This window comes from Geotrypetes seraphini, chromosome 1 (genome assembly GCF_902459505.1).
Source record: "Geotrypetes seraphini chromosome 1, aGeoSer1.1, whole genome shotgun sequence".
Taxonomy (NCBI): Eukaryota; Metazoa; Chordata; class Amphibia; order Gymnophiona; family Dermophiidae; genus Geotrypetes; species Geotrypetes seraphini.
The window spans coordinates 50251210-50270655 of NC_047084.1; the positions used below are offsets into that span (position 1 = coordinate 50251210).

Sequence of the window (19446 nt, forward strand, 5' to 3'; positions counted from 1 at the left end):
GATAGTCAGCAAACAGATGTTCAATAATGAACCAGCGTAAGTCTCGGAAAGTATGGCCATATTGGATACAATGGGGGACCATAGGAGAATTCAATGATTGAGTGTTGATCCGTGACCGATGTTCTATCAATCGGGTTCTGACAGTTCTCTGTGTGCGACCCACATAGATCATAGTGCAGGGGCAGATGATAACATAAATAGCCCACATGGATTTACAAGTGGTGTCTGACTTTAAAGTGTATGATCTGCCAGTATTAGGATGTTGCCACTGATTGCCCTGAGTGGTAGTATGACAAATGTCACAAGTGTCACTGCATCTGGAATGACGGCCTTCCCGCATAGTAAAGCCCCTGTTCTTGCTATACCTAGAATGAACCAGGTAGTCTCCTAAGTTCTTTGCCCGGGAATACGCTATGCGGGGAAAATCCTGGAAGACCGGGTGAAGCTGAAGAATAGACCAATGTTTCCGGATGCTCTGGGCAACACGGGCAGCATGATTAGAAAAAGTCAATATGCATGTGGTGCCCTCCGCTTCTTGAGTAGAAGTCGTTGAAAGGAGGAGTTCCCTATTAGCGAAAAGGGCCCTAGTGTAAGCGTTCTGTAGAACGTTATGAGGGTACCCTCTCTCCTTGAATCTGGCGTAAAGTTTCCTCGCTTGAAAGCGGAACTCTTTGGTGTCAGAACAAATCCTACGGACACGGAGGAACTGGCTGACCGGTAAGGACTGTTTTAGTTTTGTAGGATGACAACTGGTGTAACTGAGATAGTTATTAACTTCAACCGATTTTCTGTACACTGTAGTAGTTAGAATGTGTTCTGACTTAGTGACCCATACATCCAAAAAAGATATATGGGATAAATTGGACTCCATGGTGAATCTCAGATTAGAGTCCAATGAGTTTAACCAATCAACGAAATGAGGTAATAGTTCTATGGGTCCCGTCCAGATGCAAAAAACATCATCTATGAACCTGTACCATACTTTGATGTATGTATACCAGGCTGAGGAATATAAATAACGTTCCTCAAACCGTGCAACATATAGATTGGCAATACTGGGGGCAGCGGCTGTACCCATTGCAACCCCGTGTGTCTGGAGGAAAAATTGCTGGTCAAACTGGAAATAATTGTGGTTTAATACTAATTGTGTTAACTGAATAAGAAAATCTGCCCTAATCCTATCATGATGAACATCCTGCATAAACATTTATCAAACACCCGATTTTATTCCATACTTTCAGGTGATCCCACAGATTCCCTCATTTCCACTATCGCGCAGATAGTGGATAAAGCATACGATGAGGGTCAACTTACCAAGGCGGAGACTAAATTTCTTAAACTAACATCTCCCCGCCGCCCCACTTTTTACATTGTCCCCAAGGTCCACAAGAAGGTTTGTCCTCCTCCAGGTAGACCTATTGTGTCCCTCCGGGGCACGGTTCTGGAGCCCTTATCCAAATTTATAGATTGGTTTCTCAAACCGTTAGTAACCCGTGCACCTTCTTATCTTAAAGATACTACTCATTTTCTTACATGCATCTCTCAGTTGACAGACATTCAAGATTCGCACATACTTGTTACCATGGACCTTGAGTCCCTTTACTCTAACATACCCCAGTCAGCTGCTCTTGAACTTATTTCTAGAACATTCATGCAGGATGTTCATCATGATAGGATTAGGGCAGATTTTCTTATTCAGTTAACACAATTAGTATTAAACCACAATTATTTCCAGTTTGACCAGCAATTTTTCCTCCAGACACACGGGGTTGCAATGGATACAGCCACTGCCCCCAGTATTGCCAATCTATATGTTGCACGGTTTGAGGAACGTTATTTATATTCCTCAGCCTGGTATACATACATCAAAGTATGGTACAGGTTCATAGATGATGTTTTTTGCATCTGGACGGGACCCATAGAACTATTACCTCATTTCGTTGATTGGTTAAACTCATTGGACTCTAATCTGAGATTCACCATGGAGTCCAATTTATCCCATATATCTTTTTTGGATGTATGGGTCACTAAGTCAGAACACATTCTAACTACTACAGTGTACAGAAAATCAGTTGAAGTTAATAACTATCTCAGTTACACCAGTTGTCATCCTACAAAACTAAAACAGTCCTTACCAGTCAGCCAGTTCCTCCGTGTCCGTAGGATTTGTTCTGACACCAAAGAGTTCCGCTTTCAAGCGAGGAAACTTTACGCCAGATTCAAGGAGAGAGGGTACCCTCATAACGTTCTACAGAACGCTTACACTAGGGCCCTTTTCGCTAATAGGGAACTCCTCCTTTCAACGACTTCTACTCAAGAAGCGGAGGGCACCACATGCATATTGACTTTTTCTAATCATGCTGCCCGTGTTGCCCAGAGCATCCGGAAACATTGGTCTATTCTTCAGCTTCACCCGGTCTTCCAGGATTTTCCCCGCATAGCGTATTCCCGGGCAAAGAACTTAGGAGACTACCTGGTTCATTCTAGGTATAGCAAGAACAGGGGCTTTACTATGCGGGAAGGCCGTCATTCCAGATGCAGTGACACTTGTGACATTTGTCATACTACCACTCAGGGCAATCAGTGGCAACATCCTAATACTGGCAGATCATACACTTTAAAGTCAGACACCACTTGTAAATCCATGTGGGCTATTTATGTTATCATCTGCCCCTGCACTATGATCTATGTGGGTCGCACACAGAGAACTGTCAGAACCCGATTGATAGAACATCGGTCACGGATCAACACTCAATCATTGAATTCTCCTATGGTCCCCCATTGTATCCAATATGGCCATACTTTCCGAGACTTACGCTGGTTCATTATTGAACATCTGTTTGCTGACTATCTGGGTAATAAAATCAAGTGGTTACAGAGAAGAGAACAATACTGGATATTTGAATTACAGACCCTTATTCCTAACGGACATAATGAGTATATAGAATGGCAACTTACATACTAGCCTTTTTTGCGAACTGACTTTTGCCTAATTTCCTTTTTTTCTTACACACAGTATAATCCCATTTGTATTTTTTGTGGGACTTACTTCAGTTGATACGCTGTCATTTTTTACTCTTTTTTGGTATTCAGGGAATTTCCACCTCTTCCCTCAAGAAATTGGTCATCTGACTTTTTCATCCAATAATACTAGTGGCTGCAGTTTAAATCTGGAGGCGTTTCCCTCTGTTAGGTGCCATTTTCTGCCTTACTTTCCAAGCCACGCCGGAGGAATCACCAGTCTTATTACAGTCCAGTTGTTCCTGAGGAAGGGGGTGTGCACCCCCGAAACGGAGTCCCGTTGGACGGATGATGTTACACATCGGCTGGCTGTTCTACAGTCTAAAGAAGCTAAGTACTTCCATTTATTGACTGGCTTGGTTCTGATTTGGACAGATTTGGACACTTTCCTTCCTTGTTTGGCCCCCCTGGCAAGGAGTAGAGACAAGAATTTCTTAACCTCATAGTGTGTTTTTTTGATTTCTAGAATCTTTTTTCACACGTAGCACTTTTTGGGGGTGCACTTGATTTATTCTCACTCACAGGAAGAACCCGGGGATGTTTCACAGTTTACACTCTTTCTGAGTGTCAGCCGGTGACAGCCTTTCCCTTAGTGGGTGGCTGTGTTACTGAGGGTTCTCCTGTTTCACACTATGTGCAATTTGCTGATTAATTTAGATTGAGGTTTCTTCTTGTCTCTCCCCCTTGTCAGTTGGTTTTCTTGGGGTTGGGGAGGTTTGGCAGCAGTTATATATTTTTCCTCCCTATACATTTTTGGGTTCTATTTTGTGTCATTTTTATCTGACATGTATGGTACATGTTTCATTTTTTCTCTGGGGGGGGGTTCTCTGATTTTTATTATTTCGTTCAAGATTTTTCTTTAATATCTACAGCACTTTCAGTGCTTTTCATTCATTTTATTAACTTCATTCACAAATTTTCTTAGCTTTTACGTTTTTTACGTGATGGCATTATTTTTTACATCACCACGTTTAACACGGTGCATTGTTCCTGTGGGTTCTCCAAGGCATTCTTAAATTCTGAAGACGCCATTACCTCTTTTCCAGCGTTTTGATTGTTATATGCTTGGGAAGTTTGTACTTAATAGTGTATATCGGCTTCTTACATTATTGTTGGCAATCTCCGCTCCTGACGAAGGTGGCGAAATGGAGTTCTGTCGAGTGGCAATATTTATTCTTTGTGTGATCTTTTGCATTTGAGCTAAGTATTCTTTTTATGAATTGTGGCTACGAAGGAACTTTTTTATAAAGTAAGCAGTGCTACACACTAAGGGGTACCATTTATTAAACGGCGCCTTGGACATAAATCATATGGTGCTATGGATATGAATTTTTTTCTATTTTTTCTATTGGATTTATGAATTTATGAATTATTGTGTTCATGCTTTCATGAACTTTTGATGAACTTGGACAACTGAAGGGTTCCACTTTGATTTATTTCACACTTTTTTTTGGTTTTATGGTGTTAGAAAGCATGAACTTTATATAGAATTTTTTAAGTGTTCCTTTAACTATTTTGAGAAAGTATAGTTCCCATACACAATATATATTTTCTTTAGTCTGCTTTATGAATTGTGGTTGTGCTTATTCACTTATTTATTCTCTTCTTATGAATTTTGTAGGTACTTTATTTATTTATCTTAAGGGTTTTTAGCATCTTCCTGTTTTAGCAACTTTTGTTGATTATCTCTTGACTTTCGATCTTATAACAATAGCGTCATTTAGTGGTGTTTTTATTAAGCTAATTACATACAAAAAACTTTATTGAATCTTGCAATTGTTAAGTACATTATGTAAAGAAGTGTGAGAATTTTAGCATTAATTGTTTGTGAGCACTTTGCACTTTGCATTCTATTTTCATTTAGCTAGGGTGATGGTTTCTTGGGAATTAATTTATTTATTGTGCATTTTCCACCCTTTCTCCCCCGATGTGTATGTCTGACCAGGATTTAAAATTGGGAGTGTGAGGATTCTCACCGGTTTAACAATTTTGAAAAGGACTATTCTCATTTAGACTTTGGTCTGTTGCTGGTCACCTATGAGATACAGCCCATGCCATAATCTCCCATTTGTATACTAAGGGCTCATACTGATGTCCTTTATTTAAACAATTATTTGTATTATTTTTCCTGGTTCAGACATCCTCCCCGAGGGATTAAGCGTGTTAGCCAATTATATATTGTACTTTATCGGCTATATTATTGTCCTTAGAGTTATATTTTTGTGCTAGAAAAATTAAAATCATTAGACATCAAAGGAAGGGGATATTATTTTATTTTCGATTTAGTGATTGAATGTGTCAGTTTTGAGAATTTACATCTGCAGCCAGTCTATATTTTGCATTGTTGAGGAAGAAATGCATTTGTTTCTATTTCTCTGGGGTTGTACTGCATGCAGAGTCTTGCACCTTAGGATTTCGTTTGTATATTCTAGTACTTTTCGTCTGTAGTCCTGTATTTCCATAGGGGCTGTGTTCTGCATGTGTGACCAAGACCAGGTGTTGTGGTAGGAATGAATGTTGAGAAGCATACAGTGTGCTTTGTGTAGTTTAATTTTGTGGTTAACCATTATGTGTTGTTAATAAGATTATATTGTATGTGTATATATGAAAAATGAATGGAAAAAAATGGTATTACAATTAGTACAGTTATGGGGTGGGATCTGGGGCGGAGCTTAGGCAGGCTCTGGGGTGAAGCTTGGGTGTGGTTTGGGGTGGAACATTTTGGACCCCCCCCCCCAAACAAAAAAGCTTTCTGCTGCCTATGGCTCTCATGATCAATGTCCCAGAACCCAGAATGTACTGGTAAAAGGAGAATTTCTATTTGCCCTATTTACCTGAAAGTGTTCTTCTGGCCTTCTTCCTGTGCACATAACCAGCCATAAGGTACCATAAGAGGCAGATTACATATAATTCTCTGAAGTGCGTACAGTGTGTATAGTACTGGGGAAGGCAGCTTTAGGCCGCCTAACGCCTCGTCCAGAGTTAGCCACGCCCACAGTGGTATTAGGTGGTTTAAAGCACATATGGAGGTGCAATTCCTGCGCCAATTTTTTTAGGCAATGGTAGACACCTTGAAACTCAGTCAAAAATGTTGCTTCAACTGTGGTTCTTTTACCGAGTCTGGGCCTAAGTGTAAAATAGTCTAAACTTGCTTACCCATGTACTGTTTGCTGCTTTGTACCGAAGACTGCAATTCACCGAAAGTGAATTAGGTGCCAGCAGAGGTCTCTCCCAGATTACTGTAAGCATTTGCTTCTTGCCTTCAATGCGTTCTACTGCAATCAGTTCAGGAGGTGCTGTTTTCACTGGAATTAACCAAAACAGCTACAGAAAAATTGTAGAACACTACATTGAAGATTTCACACATAAGAAACATACACATTTGGAGAAACAGATTATAGAGGTCGATGTTCAAAACAGTTTAACCAGGCAGGTTAAATCATGTTGACCATCCCAACTACTAATATTCAGCAGCAAATAAGCAGGTAATGCCACTGAATACTAGCACGACTGCGGCACTATCCGTTAGAGTCAGAGCAGTTCAGAAGTTATCCAAGCCCCATAGACAATGTGACAAGGCAATGGCCTAAGCCAGAAGGATGCTAGGCTCCACAGAAAGGGGCATAACCAGCAGAAAGGAGGTGATTATTCCCTTGTTCATGTCATCGGTGAAGCTTCTCTTAGAGTACTGTGCTCAGTTCTAGAGGCCAGGGCAGGATTAATTTGTCGAGGGCCCCTAAGCACACAAGTACACTAGGCCCCCCTGCCCCACCCCGCCCCACTATGGGCCCAGGCGGAAACATGAAGCTGCATCAGAGGGAAGCTTTGGGCAAGCAGCACCGCTTGCACAATTACAGTTCCCATTGCCTTTCTTACCCATGTTGCTTACTTGTCTTACTTTCTGTCGATGGGGGGGCCCCTCGTTGCTGATCGGGGTGGGGCCCGCTTTGCTGATTGGGGGGGGGCCCGCGTTGCCGATCGATGCTGGAGAGGTCCATCGCCGTTTGAAAAAAAACAATGTTGATGCCCTCCTTCATCGGGTCCCCCTGACCATTTCGGGCCCTAGGCACATGCCTACTTGGCCTATTGGTTAATCCTGCCCTGCTAGAGGCTGTATCTCACTAAGATATAAAAGAGCTTCAAGCCATTCAAGAAGAAAATGACAAAAATGGTATAGGGTAGAGTTACTATATTTGGAGCCTCACAAACCCAGATGCACGGTCTCGCCCCATTCTGCCCCATCCCAGCCTTGTTCTGCCTTTAGCCCTGCCCAGTTCTGCCCCCCAGCCCCGCCCCCTCAAAGCCTCATTTTCTTCCCCGATGAGCTCCAGCCGCGTCTGGATGGCCTCAAGCACGCGCGGGTGTGTGTGACATAATCCTTATATGCTCAGAGGCCCTCCAGATGCGGCTGGAGCTCGTCGGGACTTTCCAAAACCTGGACAAACTGCCAGGTTTTGGAAAGTCCGTCCAGGAATAGCGAGGACATGTCTGGGTTTTTTCAGATGTCTGGTAACCCTAGTATAAGATGGAACTCCTCTCGTAAGAGGAAAAACTAAAAAGGTTAGGGCTCGTCAGCTTGGAAAAGAGATGGCTGAGGGGAGATATGATTGAAGTCTATAAAATCCCGAGTGGAGTAGAACAGGTACTCCGTCAAAAATTACAGAGACTAGGGGGATACTGGATGAAGTTACAGGGAAATACTTTTAAAACCAATAGGAGGAAATATTTTTTCACTCAGAGAATAGTTAAGCTCTGGAACGCATTGCCAGAGGTTGTGGTAAGAGTGGATAGTGTAGCTGGTTGTAAGAAAGGTTTGGACAATTTTCTGGAGAAAGACATAGAGGAAGCCATTGCTTGCCCTGTATCAGTAGCATGGAATATTGCTACTCCTTGTGTTTTGGCCAGGTACTAGGGACCTGGATTGGTCACTGTGAGAACGGGCTACTGGGCTTGATGGACCATTGGGCTGACCCAGTAAGGCTATTCTTATGTTCTTAGTATAGGATCCCTGACCATTTTAAGCCCCCTTTTACAAAGCTGACTACTGTGGCAGCCCATGGTAATCACACTGAAGTCTCCTTAATGGGAATTAATGGGCTTCAATGTCATTGCCGCATAGTGTGGCTTTTTAAAAGGGGGGTTTAGTTAGTTAGTTTTACTCCCAATTTGATTATCCACCATTAACTAACAAAGCCAGGGAACATCCCCTGCAAAGAGGATTGACCTTTTTTGGAGCGTGGAAGATGGGAATAGGTTGGTTTTACTGTACACTGCTTGGATAGTTGTAATTAGCTCCTCAGTGGTATGGTTCAAGAATAATAATCATAATGAATATAATATACATACAGGTAATAAAAACACTAAAGCTGAATAAAATCTTAATTAGAAACAGACAGCACATTACCTAATTCCAGTGTATGCACCTTAACCAAATCAGATCGAACTTCTCCCACAGCATTTTTAGCAATCACGTCAATCTCATATCCTGAATTAAAAGTGATATTTGGATAACAGAAAAAACAGGAGCTGCTGCTTGAATGGCAGATTATTTCATCAGATGATCTGCAGACACAGAAAGAAACTGAAAAGAATGAGTGCAGAGCAGGTGTCTACACTGTGAGTGTGAATTATATACAAACAGAAAAAATGACAGCAGGTAAAGATTCTATAGCATATCTAATCTACCCAACTACTAAAGTCTACAGACATTAGTGTGTGCTAAGGGCCATATGGCCCATAGGGAAAAAAACAGGACACGTGGAGGGCCATTTTTGATAGGATATCTAAGAGATCCTTTTATTAAACGATTTAGTGTGCGTTAAATGCTAAAGCGCTCATATAATATAATGGATAACTTAGCATTTAGCGCACACTAAATTGGTTAGCACACTTTAATAAAAGGACCCCTAAGTCTGACTTTGGACATTTCCTGCAAGACTTCCAAATATTACGTAGAAGAAATGGCCAAACTAACCTGCAAGATGTCTAACTTTTTTTTTTTTTTTTTTAAACAGCCCAGCTAGACATTTTGGCCCAGATTCTATAAATGACGTCCCGATTGTAGGCAGTGGTAGGCGTCTTACCGCTGTCTAACCAGCCAATCGGGATGCATGTTTTTTTAATAAAAAAGCTTCCGAGGCAGGCCGCCTACATCGGTGGCACCTCCAAGAGCCTAAGGAGGCCCGCATGCCCGCCTAAGCTCGCCTATGGCTAGGTATGGGTGTGTTTGCCCTGGAAGTAGCCTTAGGCTAACTTAGACGAGCGGGAGACACGTGCAACGTAGGCCAGCAAAATGCTAGCTTACATTGTAAGTAGACATGATCGCTAAGATTATCACGGCAAGGGATCTCCCTGGGAAGGGCCTTAGGTACCTGGGCCAATCAGGCCTTAGGCCCCTCCCAGGTACATTCCACAATACACCAGGAAGGGGCAGGCCCGCCTCAGTCCAACAGAGGCGGGCCTGCCAGACAGACAGTGGGAAGAAATTCTACTCAGATAAAATATTTAAAGCTAAAAACTCTTCTGCACTTTATTCAATATTAAATACAATAACAACTTCAAATTACACACAACAGTCCATAATGAATGGTTCTTCTCCTTCCGCTCAGGAACTTGCCGATTACTTCATGGATAAAATTAAGAACATTAGAAAAACTTTTTTAGCAAACCATTATGTTACAAATGATGATCAACAATCCAATACCGAATCATTAATCTCAAAATGTTCTAAATTCAAGCTACCTAGTTTACAAGAAATTGAGTGCATTTTAAAATCTATCAATTTGAAGGGTTCCACTGCTGATTTAATTCCGCCATTCATCTTAAAGTGTTATTTTCATATCTTTGGACCTTTTATCCATACTTTAATTACTGAGAGCTTGAATCAAAATACGGTACCAGCAACGTGGAAAAAATCAATTATTCGACCTATCATCAAAGATAAGAATGTCAGTAATGAAGACCTATCTAATTTCAGACCTATAGCTATTCTACCATTTTTGGCAAAAATGACAGAGAAGGTAGTCTTCAATCAAATCTCAGATTTTGTAGAAAAAAACCAATGCTCTGCATCCTAACCAAACTGGCTTTAGACATCATCACAGTACTGAACTCTCATTAATTGGTATGACCACCTCTATTCAATATTTCTTAGATCACCACCAATCAACACTACGTACTAATCTCTATTGAGCTTTCCGCCGCCTTTGATACAATTGACCATCAACTCCTTCTTGACAGACTCCAATCTATTGGTATCTCAGACCAAGTTCTTTCTTGGTTTGTATCCTATTTAACTGATCGCACTTCTTCCGTTTTCTTTAAAGACTCACTATCAAAATCTTCATCAACTACTTATGGGGTTCCCCAAGAGTCTATTCTTTCTCCATTACTGTTTAATATCTTTCTTGCCCCTCTAGTCACCTTATGTCAATCCGTGGGTTTTCAAGTTTTTGCATATGCAGATGATATCCATCTCCTGCATCCTATAGATACTAATAAAATATCGGATATTCAAGAGATTGATGAAAAGTTAGATTTAGTACATCATTGGCTGAAAACAAATAAACTTGCACTTAACTTCAATAAAACTAATGTAATGTTTTTCCCTTGGAAAGAAAATCTTGAACTCGTTGCTCCTATTACTTTAAAAAATGTCCCCCTTCAAATAGTTAAAAATACAAAAATTTTAGGAGTTACTTTCGATAACAAACTAAATTTTCACGATCACATCAGTAATATTGTTAAATCTACTTTTTATAGATTACGCAGAATTCGATCTATTTCTAAATTCTTATGCTCAAAATCACTAAATATTCTTTTTTTTTATTATTATTATTTCTTTATTAATTTTCAATTTAAATCAAGCTAAACACTTGTACAGAAAGCAATAGTCATAATATCAAAATAATCATAAAGAAATTAAACATCTAATAAGAAAAACATGTATTATTTAACTATTTAAGCTCAAGTCCTCCTAAAGGAACCAAGATTTTAAATTAGCGAAGCATTAAAATTATAGAAATTATTTTTGCAAGATATTCAAAGCAGAAGCACTGAGAAATAAAGTTTCTTAATTATATTAGGGTTTAGATGATTCTCCATCCAAACGAGACATAGCTACAAAAGTTGTCAATTGAGATGGTTCAAAGAATACATATTTAACAGAACGGTAACACACTATACATTTACATGGATGTCTCAAATAAAAGGTTGCCCCCAAAGAAGTAACCCCAGGTTTCAAAAGAAGAAATTCACGGCGACGTTTCTGTGTCTCCCTTGTAAGATCAGGAAACATCTGTACTTTACAACCAAGAAAAATTTTTTGTCTATTTTTAAAGTAAAGTCTTAATAACCATGTTTTATCTAACGGAAGCGCCACAGTTAGAATCAAAGTTGCTGGTGATGCCAAGTCTTTATCAGATGTCTCCAATAATTCTGAAACATTTAAAGTTTGTTGGGCCAATTCTTTTTGTTGATTTACAGAAACTTTCATTGGCAAATAATAGACACGTGAGAATGGTGGTAACATTTCTTCTGATACTTCTAAAATTTCCATCAAGTATCTCTTAAGCATTTCTCTTGGATTTACCATTTCTAATTTAGGAAAGTTAATTAACCTTAAATTATTACTACGAGAATTATTCTCAAGCATTTCAACTTTCCTTCTCAAGTTAGTATTGTCTTTAATCAAAGTCTCTTGAAGCTGTTTTGATGTAATTATTTCTTTTTCAATTTTCTGAATGGTTTTATTTGAGTCAGATAGTTCTTTTCTTAGATCTTTAAATTCTTTTGTATGTTCTGTAATTTTCCCTTCCAAGTATTGAAATTTAGGCTTAGTAAACTTAACAAAATCAGCCATTAAATCCCATAGTGAGTCTAAGGTTACAACTTCAGATTTTACCAAAGAAATTGAACGTTGTAAATTAGTATAGTGCTCACCATTCTGTAAAGAATCTTCAGGGCCTATCTCTTGGATTTCACCCCCTTGTAATGCTGGATTCTCTTCAGGTAGATTGGTTAGGGCTCCTTGAACTTGAGCCCCAACCTCCAAACCTTCTCCCGGATTAACACTTGCCTCTGAGGGAGAGAAAACCTCCAGCTCCGGGGTTTCCCCACCCCTGGGAGAACTAGCAACCTGAAAGTGTGGGGGTGGCTCCCTTGCATCGGGGCTTCCGTGCCCTAGAGGATCAACTACGGGTTCGCCTCCCTGTGTCCTCAGCGGGCCGCCTTCCGACGCTCGCGAAACTTCCTGAACTCGCCTCAGAAGCCGCTCAATGTTGCCCAGAGAAGGAACCTCGGGACGCCGCGAGACAGCAGCAGCACTCCGTCCTCTTCTCCTGGGCATATTGTAAGTAACAGAGAACCCTCTCCGGAGTTCAATTTGAAGAAATATCACTAAATATTCTTATCCACTCTCTGGTGATTTCAAAAATAGATTATTGTAATGCTCTCTTTAAAGGAATATCATTAAACGAAATTAAACGTCTCCAAATTATCCAAAATATCTCCATTAAACTCATAACCAAATCGAGAAAATTTGACCACGTTACACCTCTTTTGAAAAACGCGCATTGACTCCCAGTTATTCACCGGATAACATATAAACTTTGTTTACTTACCTTTAAAACTCTTTTGAACAAAACTCTAGCATTTATATATAAATCATTAATTCCGTATCATCCAACCAGAACATTAAGATCTAATGAACAACATCTATTAACGATTCCCTCGCTTAAGATCATTAATACTAGACGGCAGTTTATTTTTTTCAGTGACTGCCCCACAGACTTGGAATTTCCTCCCAATTTATTTGCGAAATGAGCAGGATCTAGGAAAATTTAAAAGTAACTTAAAAGCATTTCTTTTCAATGATGCTTTTAATAACCCCTAGGCCATAGTTTATACTTTATTTAATTAGGTTTTAATTTGTCTTCCCATTGTATGTTTCCTTCATATTGCTTTACTATTTCTAATTGTCCTTCACATTCCCTCCCTTCCCTATGTTCCCTAAATGATGTCTTAGTTTTTAACCCAATGTTATTATTTAAAGTATGTATTGTATTGTTCATTCTGTATTTTTTAATGAATGTATTTTAAATTGTTCATCGCTTTGAAATTTGACTAAGCGATCAATCAAGAGAACTATTAAACTTGAAACTTGAAGACCCGTCCAGCCGGCCATCATTACAGGTTAGAGGGTGTATCTGGGGACAGTGGGGGGATTAGGAGGGGTGGGGAAGGGGGTCTGGGTGGGTGGGGGTCATTGACGGTGAATCTACAGTGAGGGGTTTCTGGCAGGAGAGACTGGGTACCCTCCTGCCGGTTTCATTCGGGGGTGGTGGTGGGGTTTCCCACAGGAGGAATTGGGCACCCTCTTGTCGGTTTCATTCGGTGGGGATTTCCGAGGGTTTCCAGCAGGAGGGATTGGGCACCCTCCTGCCTGTTTCATTCAGGGGGTGGGGGGAGGGGTTCCGGGTAGGAGGAATTAGGTATTTCTCCTGCTGCATTCGTTCAAGGGGGGGGGTTGAGTGAACTGGCGGCCACAGTTACAGTCGCTAAACTTATCTCAGCAGGGAGATCCCTTGCCGCGATAAGCTTAGTGGCCACATCTACAATAACCCGATTATCTAGCCGGCATCTGTAACATGGAGACTGGGCATCCTATACAGAATCTGGGCCTTTGTTCAGTTAGATTTCTTTTCGACATTATTTAAAAAAAAAAAAAAAAAAAAAAAAAAGAACAAATTAGAAACGTCCAAAACAAGTCATTTGCATATAGGAGGGGCCAGCATTTTTAATGGTCTGGCCATAGACATGCCAGCAGAGCAGTGGGACACCCTAGGGGTACTGCTGTATGTCACATTAAGGGTACCAGGTACACATTTCACCAGATCCCCCATACATTATATGGTAAGCCCTTCAAAACTCCAACAAAAACCTACTGTACCCACCTGTCTACCATCCCAATATACCTTATGCCTGAAGGTATCACCTATATGGCAGTACAGTGGGGTTTTGCTGGGTTTTGATAGTCTCTCACACTTTCCACCAGAAGTGTACTAGTTAGGGTGGCATATGGGCCTGGGTCCCCCTTCTCTGCAGTCCACTGCACTGCCCACCAGGCTACTCCAGAGACCTGTTGCAGCTCTATTAGGACTAGCCATAGCATCTGCAGCTGTCATAGAAATATATATACTGTTTCATGGAGTGACTACTGAGGGAGTGTGTGGGGGCCATATTTTCATTCCTCCAGTGGTCATCTGGTCAGTTTGGATAACCTTTTGGCCCTTATACGTTCAAATTGTGCCCTGGATGTTTTATAAAATGTTTATCACTATAAAACGTCCACGTGCTAAGCCCACCCATAACATGCCCCCCTTTAATATTTAGATGCACAAGAGACAAAACAACCAGAAAGATGTTTAAAAAGTCCTTTTCTAAAATGCCCACTTGGAAGTTCTGACAAGATGTCCAAGTGCTGTTTTAATCCATCTTTTGGACGTTTATCAATTACTGAATAAAAGAGTAAACAAACTTTTCTACCTGCCATATTTACTGCTTTCTTTATTTTGAATATGAAAAAACAAACAAACAGAAATTATGCATAAAAATGAGCATAGAGACATCCTGTTTAACTTTGTGCCATGTAGAAGCCATGTCAACTTTTGTTCACATAAGAATTGGGTAAAATATACCATTTGACCAAGGGTGCCTAAACATTTGCATACAACTGTAGCATGAGTTCTTTAAAACATGCAGGACAGCCAGCAGTATACAAGAGAGTACAGCTAAGCCAGCAACATCTTAAAAACTGCAGCCCACGCCAGGAACAGTTTGGAGATTGCTTCTGCCCCTTAAGATCTCTGCTTCCAAAGGGTTGGGGGAGAGGGGGTGAATGGGTGGGAACCAGAGAGAGGTTGGGGAAACATGACCACCAGAAAGTCAGTTAAGAGGTTTGGAGTAGTGCTGCCCGATTCAGGAAAAAAAATTTCGATTCAGCTATTGAATCGATTTTTCAATTCGATTTTCCTTCCCAATTGGGTGTTGTTGTTTTTTTGTTTTTTTTTCAAACATCCTAGTGGGTTTATTTTATAGCCTCTTCACCCCCTTTGCCTCTCCTAGCCACTCTGGCACTGTAGTGTAAACAAACAAACAAAGACTTCCTCTCTCTGTTAAATCCTAGCTCACGTTCACAGTTTAACACCAGTTCTGGCAGGATATAAATTTCAAATTTGACTTAATGTAATCGCAAAACAGAAAATAAAATTATTTTTTACACCTTTTGTTGTCTGGTCATTATTCAAATCATGTTTGTTCCAGGTTTTGGTTGTCTTCTGATAACTCGCTTGCCAGGGTCTCCTTCTTTCTTCATGATAACCATCCATCTTCCATCTTTGTCCTCGCCTTTCATTTTCCTTCCCTCCCCCGGAGGTCTAGCATCTTTCTTTTTTTCATCTTCATCCCCACAGCTGCAGTGATGGCCCCACCATCCTCAGATCCACCATCTCTCCTTTCCTCAACTATCCTTTCATCCAGCATCTCTCCCTCCTTCCCCACCTCCCCATGGTCTAAGAGTTCTCACTTTCTCTTCCTAACTACCCTCCTATCTAGTATTTCTATCCCCCACCCCCCTTCCACACTATCCCTTGTGTCCAATTTCTCTCCCTTTCTGTTCCTTCCCTCCCTAAATCCCATTGTCTACCATCTCACTCCCTCTCCTCTGTTTTTAAAGCCATTATTTCTTCCCCCCCAGTCTGGCATATGCACGTTTCTTTGACCCCCCCTCCCTCTGTGTACTTCTACACCAGGGCACGCTCCCCTGAAGACCTGCACCCCCCTGAAGGCCTGCGTCCCCCCTGAAGTCCTGCATGTTCCCCCCTGGCCTCCAGTCTTACTTTTACTTAATTACAGCAGCAGAGCAGCCTGCAGAGAGGATAGCCGGTACTGTAGCAATCCTTGCAGGCTGTCATTGGCCTCTGTAGCTGTCGTTCCCTCTGCCGCGGTCCTACCCCTCCTCTGACAGCTCTGGAGGCTGATGGCAGCCTGCAAGGATCGCTACAGCACTGGCGATCCTCTCAGCAAGCTGCTCTGCCGCTATAATTAGGTAAATGTAAGAGTGGGAGGCCGGGGGGAAGCTGGAAGACACTGCAGCACTTCCCAACTGACCCTCCCCCCTTGCCCTCTAAAGCAGGAGTGGCAGCGGCTGGCCATCAAGAGGCAGTGCTGCCTCTCCTGCTTTAGAGGGATGGGGGGAGGGTCAGTCACCGAATCGAGAGGTCAATTTTTTTAAAAAAACAAAAAAACAACAAATTGATTCGAATCGATTCACCCGAAGCAAATCGGTGTATCGATTTAAATCGGGCAGCACCAGTTTGGAGTTCCTGATCTAGGAGGCAGGTGGCAAAAGGAAAAGTAGACACACAACAATGGAGTCATGAGGATGTCACGTAATCAGCCACGGGTATACTGTTCTGGAGTCACTCCATTGCCGTGTGAAAAGAAAAAGTAGAAAAGATTAAATGTTATCCTCTCAGTTTTGGTATATTTTCCTCATACATTTATAAGTGCCATACCTTCTTGCAACCAAGCTGTAATTTGTCTGAAGATGAGTATCTCTTCCTGACAACCAAGTGCAAGTAAAATTCTTCTGGTCATAGTAAATGCAGGAAATATTTTTTGGCTTTTCTGGTGGAGCTGTATTTCAAAGCAAACAAAAAATGCTATATAATAGTCACAAACCTTTGTTGAAGTCTGATGTTTAGATCAGTTTCATGATTTTAAATGATATACCCACGGAGACATTTCTTCTTTCATAAGAACATAAGAGTTCCCATACTGGGACAAACCGAAAGTCCATCGAACCCAATATCCTGTTTCCAACAGAGGCCAACCCAGGTCACAAGTACCTGGCAAGATTCCAAAGAGTAAAACAGATTTTATGCTGCTTATTCTAGGAATAAGCAGTGAATTTCCCCAAGTCCATCTCCAGTTCCTACTCTTACATAAACTTCAGGAAATTATTTTAAAACCCATCATTTTAAGAAGAATTTTTAGTAACTCTATTGTTATATTTCCTCTTTTAATTCCTTTTTATAGTATTGTCATTTCACTGTATATGTGCAGTTCTCTTTCTTGTAAACCGTGCTGAGCTGTGAGGTTGTAGTGGTATATAAGATTATTGTTATGTTATGTTGATGACTTATGGACTTTTCTTTTAGGCAGGTATCCAAACCTTTTTAAACCCTGCTAAGCTAACTGCTTTTACTTCATTCTCTGGCACCAAATTCCTGAGTTTAATTACATATAAAGTGAAGAAATATTTTCTCTGGTTTATTTTAAATTTACCATTTAGTAGCTTCATTGTGCGCTCACTAGTCCTAGTATTTTGGGAAAGAGTAAACAGGTGACTCACATCTACCCGTTCAACTCCACTCAGTATTTTATAGACCTCTATCATATCTTACCTGGGCTGACTTCTCCAGACTGATGAGCCCTAGCTGCTTTAGCCTTTCTGCAAAAGGAAGTTGTCCCATCCCTTTTATCATTTTCATTGTCCTTCTCTGTACCTTTTCTAATTCTACTATATCTCAAACCAATCCCAGGACTGGTAGGATTTAAGCTGTATTCATTCTATCCAATCCATGGAGATCTACTAACACTCTCAAACAAAGAAACTGCTAAAAATGTCTTTATTATTAGTATAGGAAAGCTATGTAGCATAGTGTAGCTATGATTGAATGAGCCTCAAGCAAAATAAATTTAAAAATGGGACCCTATAATACCAACTTTCCCAAGTGATGACAGGGGTTGGGGTGGGATGACTACAAATTAATAATGGAAACATGAAAACAAAAATGAACTGGACGCCTCAAGAAGTCAGACTCTGCATTTAGAGCAAAGCTAGAAAAATATAAACTGAAATACAAGATATCAGAAACTGAACAAAAAAAAAATAGCAGAATAAAATACATTTTTTTAGCCTTTGTTGTCTGAGCATTTTATTCTTCCTGTTGCTTGGTCCCAGTGCTTCTTTTCTGCTTTTCTCTGTTTTTTTCTCTCTTTTCAGGGTATCCTGTTCATTTAGCATTTCTTTTCTCACCATGTTCACCATCTATCTTTCCTCTGTGTTCCAAGATTGCATTATATTGAACTGCCTATATGTAGTTGGTATGATGGCAAAATGCCCACCAGTGAATGACTATGATCTGAACAGAGTGGCAGAGGCGGCTCTGGCCACCTTGTTGAGCAGACTGGATACACTAGGCTGTGTTCATATCAGGCTCCTGCAACTTAGATTAAATAATATACTTTTTGTTTATTTACCACTCAATATTTTTTTTACAAATTTTCATTCCAGTCTGTGTTGAGGCATCAATCCTCAGTATACTTCAATTTTCTTTATTTTGTTTGGAGAAAGGAAGCTTTCACTTCATTTCATATTATAAGCAACTCTCCCTGGGGGTTTACCACTGGCTGAACTATGCTCAACATTTTTCAACACCCAACTTCAACCAAAATTAGGGAGAAAGGTTGGAGGGATAGCAGTCCAGATTTAAAACTGTGCCAAATTGTCATCTCCCAGCTAAAGGAATCAGAATCCCTTTTAATCCAGCAAGAAGGGAAACCAATCTGGCTATTCACAAATTAGAAAGGCGGTGGCATAAATCTCACCTGGATTAAAACAGGCTGAACTGTAAGAACCCCATAAGAAAGTACCACCAAACCTTAAAAGCATGCAAAAAAAAACCCAACAACAATATTTCTCTCAATGCAAACAATTAAATGAGAACTGAAAACCTTCCCAGTTTCAGTTTACATGAGTAAGATGATGCCATCCAGGAAGTATTTTTAATGTGGAGGTCTGAGGCCAACATCCATGTTTGCTGAGCCCTAAAGCTACTGAAAGTATGTATATTTTGAGTGAAAGAAGCAATCTCACATTTCTGAGAATTTAGCCCTATTAAAGACAAATGTTAACCCTAAATACATTGAGACTAGCACAATGACTTTTTGCTGCGCAGGGATTAAATTGTGAAACTCACTTGTAAGTCAAATTCGGAAATGTGGTGAAAAAGGCAAATTTAAGAAATTACTTAAAACTCAATTTTTCGTAATGCCTTTTTCTAGATCAGGGGTAGGGAACTCTGGTCCTCGAGAGCCGTATTCCAGTCAGGTTTTCAGGATTTCCCCAATGAATATGCATGAGATCTATGTGCATGCACTGCTTTCAATGCATATTCATTGGGGAAATCCTGAAAACCCGACTGGAATACGGCTCTCGAGGACTGGAGTTCCCTACCCCTGTTCTAGATATTGATTCCTCATGATTGCTGGCTTTGAGAACTTTTTTACAGTTGTCTGTACAGGCCTTTTCTGGGTTTGATTTTTTTACTGCTGATTTCCCTAGAATTCGCTTATTTATGT

At 40.6% G+C, this 19446-nt stretch overlaps 1 protein-coding gene across 1 annotated transcript in view; it reads right to left on the minus strand.

The window, feature by feature from the left end:
- The window catches only part of IL31RA (interleukin 31 receptor A), an 85139-nt gene that overhangs the window by 63867 nt on the left and 1826 nt on the right, over positions 1-19446 (minus strand). The window contains exons 2-4 of the mRNA XM_033957675.1: positions 16596-16716; positions 8426-8583; positions 6178-6326 (exon numbers count right to left, since the gene is read on the minus strand). Coding sequence (XP_033813566.1) covers positions 6178-6326; positions 8426-8583; positions 16596-16716 — 428 coding nt within the window. The remainder of the gene's footprint in view (positions 1-6177; positions 6327-8425; positions 8584-16595; positions 16717-19446) is intronic.